Consider the following 691-nt stretch of genomic DNA (forward strand, 5'->3'; position numbering starts at 1 on the left):
AGGAATGCATTTCAGCCCGTACTGCCCATTAGGTACGAAATTAAAACAGAGAACAGAGTCCAACTAACTCGAAGTGCTGTTCTTAATTTTTCCTTCTCTCTCTCTTTTTCCCCCTAATATCAGTAGATATCTGGACCAGGTAAGATTAATTGCAATGGGTTAAGGTCCTAGCCAAGACAAAAGAATCAGCGTCCATGCGTTTCTTTTCAAGCACTGTAAGAAGTATCAGCTCATAGCCTTGGAAAGGTGTGAGCGGGACCTGCTCTCCAGGCAGGGAGACCCTCGCCTCACCTTTCCAAAGCAGATGTTTTGTTTCGTTCGCAACCTGCTGATTTCTAACCGAGCTACTTCCCTTTGCCTGGTGAGGCAGGTGCATGAACTGTGTGATGGCAACAGAGAACAGAAGGAACCGGGGCACTGGACTTGGTTGAAGAAAACTCTTCTTCCCCGGCCAAGACGGAAAAGTGGGACGAAACATTAACCTACCAAGCCTGCCTTCTTCCGTGCCTGCTGCAGCTCCTGGATGAAGTTTTGTAGCTCCTTCCCATCCATGTACCCATTGCCTACAACAGAAAGAGTTACGGTTGCGGTCACCGCTCCCTCCAAACTCTCTCCGCTCTTCAGCGCTGCCAGGGACGTCGCCGACCCGTCCGCTCGCTCCCGCCGAGCGACTGCCTGCAGACCTCGCCCG

General features: G+C 51.4%; 1 protein-coding gene across 1 annotated transcript in view; it reads right to left on the reverse strand.

Annotated features, from left to right (window-relative positions):
* The window catches only part of CALB1 (calbindin 1, 28kDa), a 16,770-nt gene extending 16,212 nt beyond the window's left edge, over positions 1–558 (reverse strand). Inside the window, exon 1 of the mRNA XM_010006420.1 lies at positions 487–558. Within this exon, the coding sequence (XP_010004722.1) occupies positions 487–552 (66 nt within the window). The 5' untranslated portion in view covers positions 553–558. The remainder of the gene's footprint in view (positions 1–486) is intronic.
* Positions 559–691: the final 133 nt, after the last annotated feature.

This window comes from Chaetura pelagica, unplaced genomic scaffold (genome assembly GCF_000747805.2).
Source record: "Chaetura pelagica isolate M959 unplaced genomic scaffold, ChaPel_1.0 scaffold76, whole genome shotgun sequence".
Classification (NCBI taxonomy): Eukaryota; Metazoa; Chordata; class Aves; order Apodiformes; family Apodidae; genus Chaetura; species Chaetura pelagica.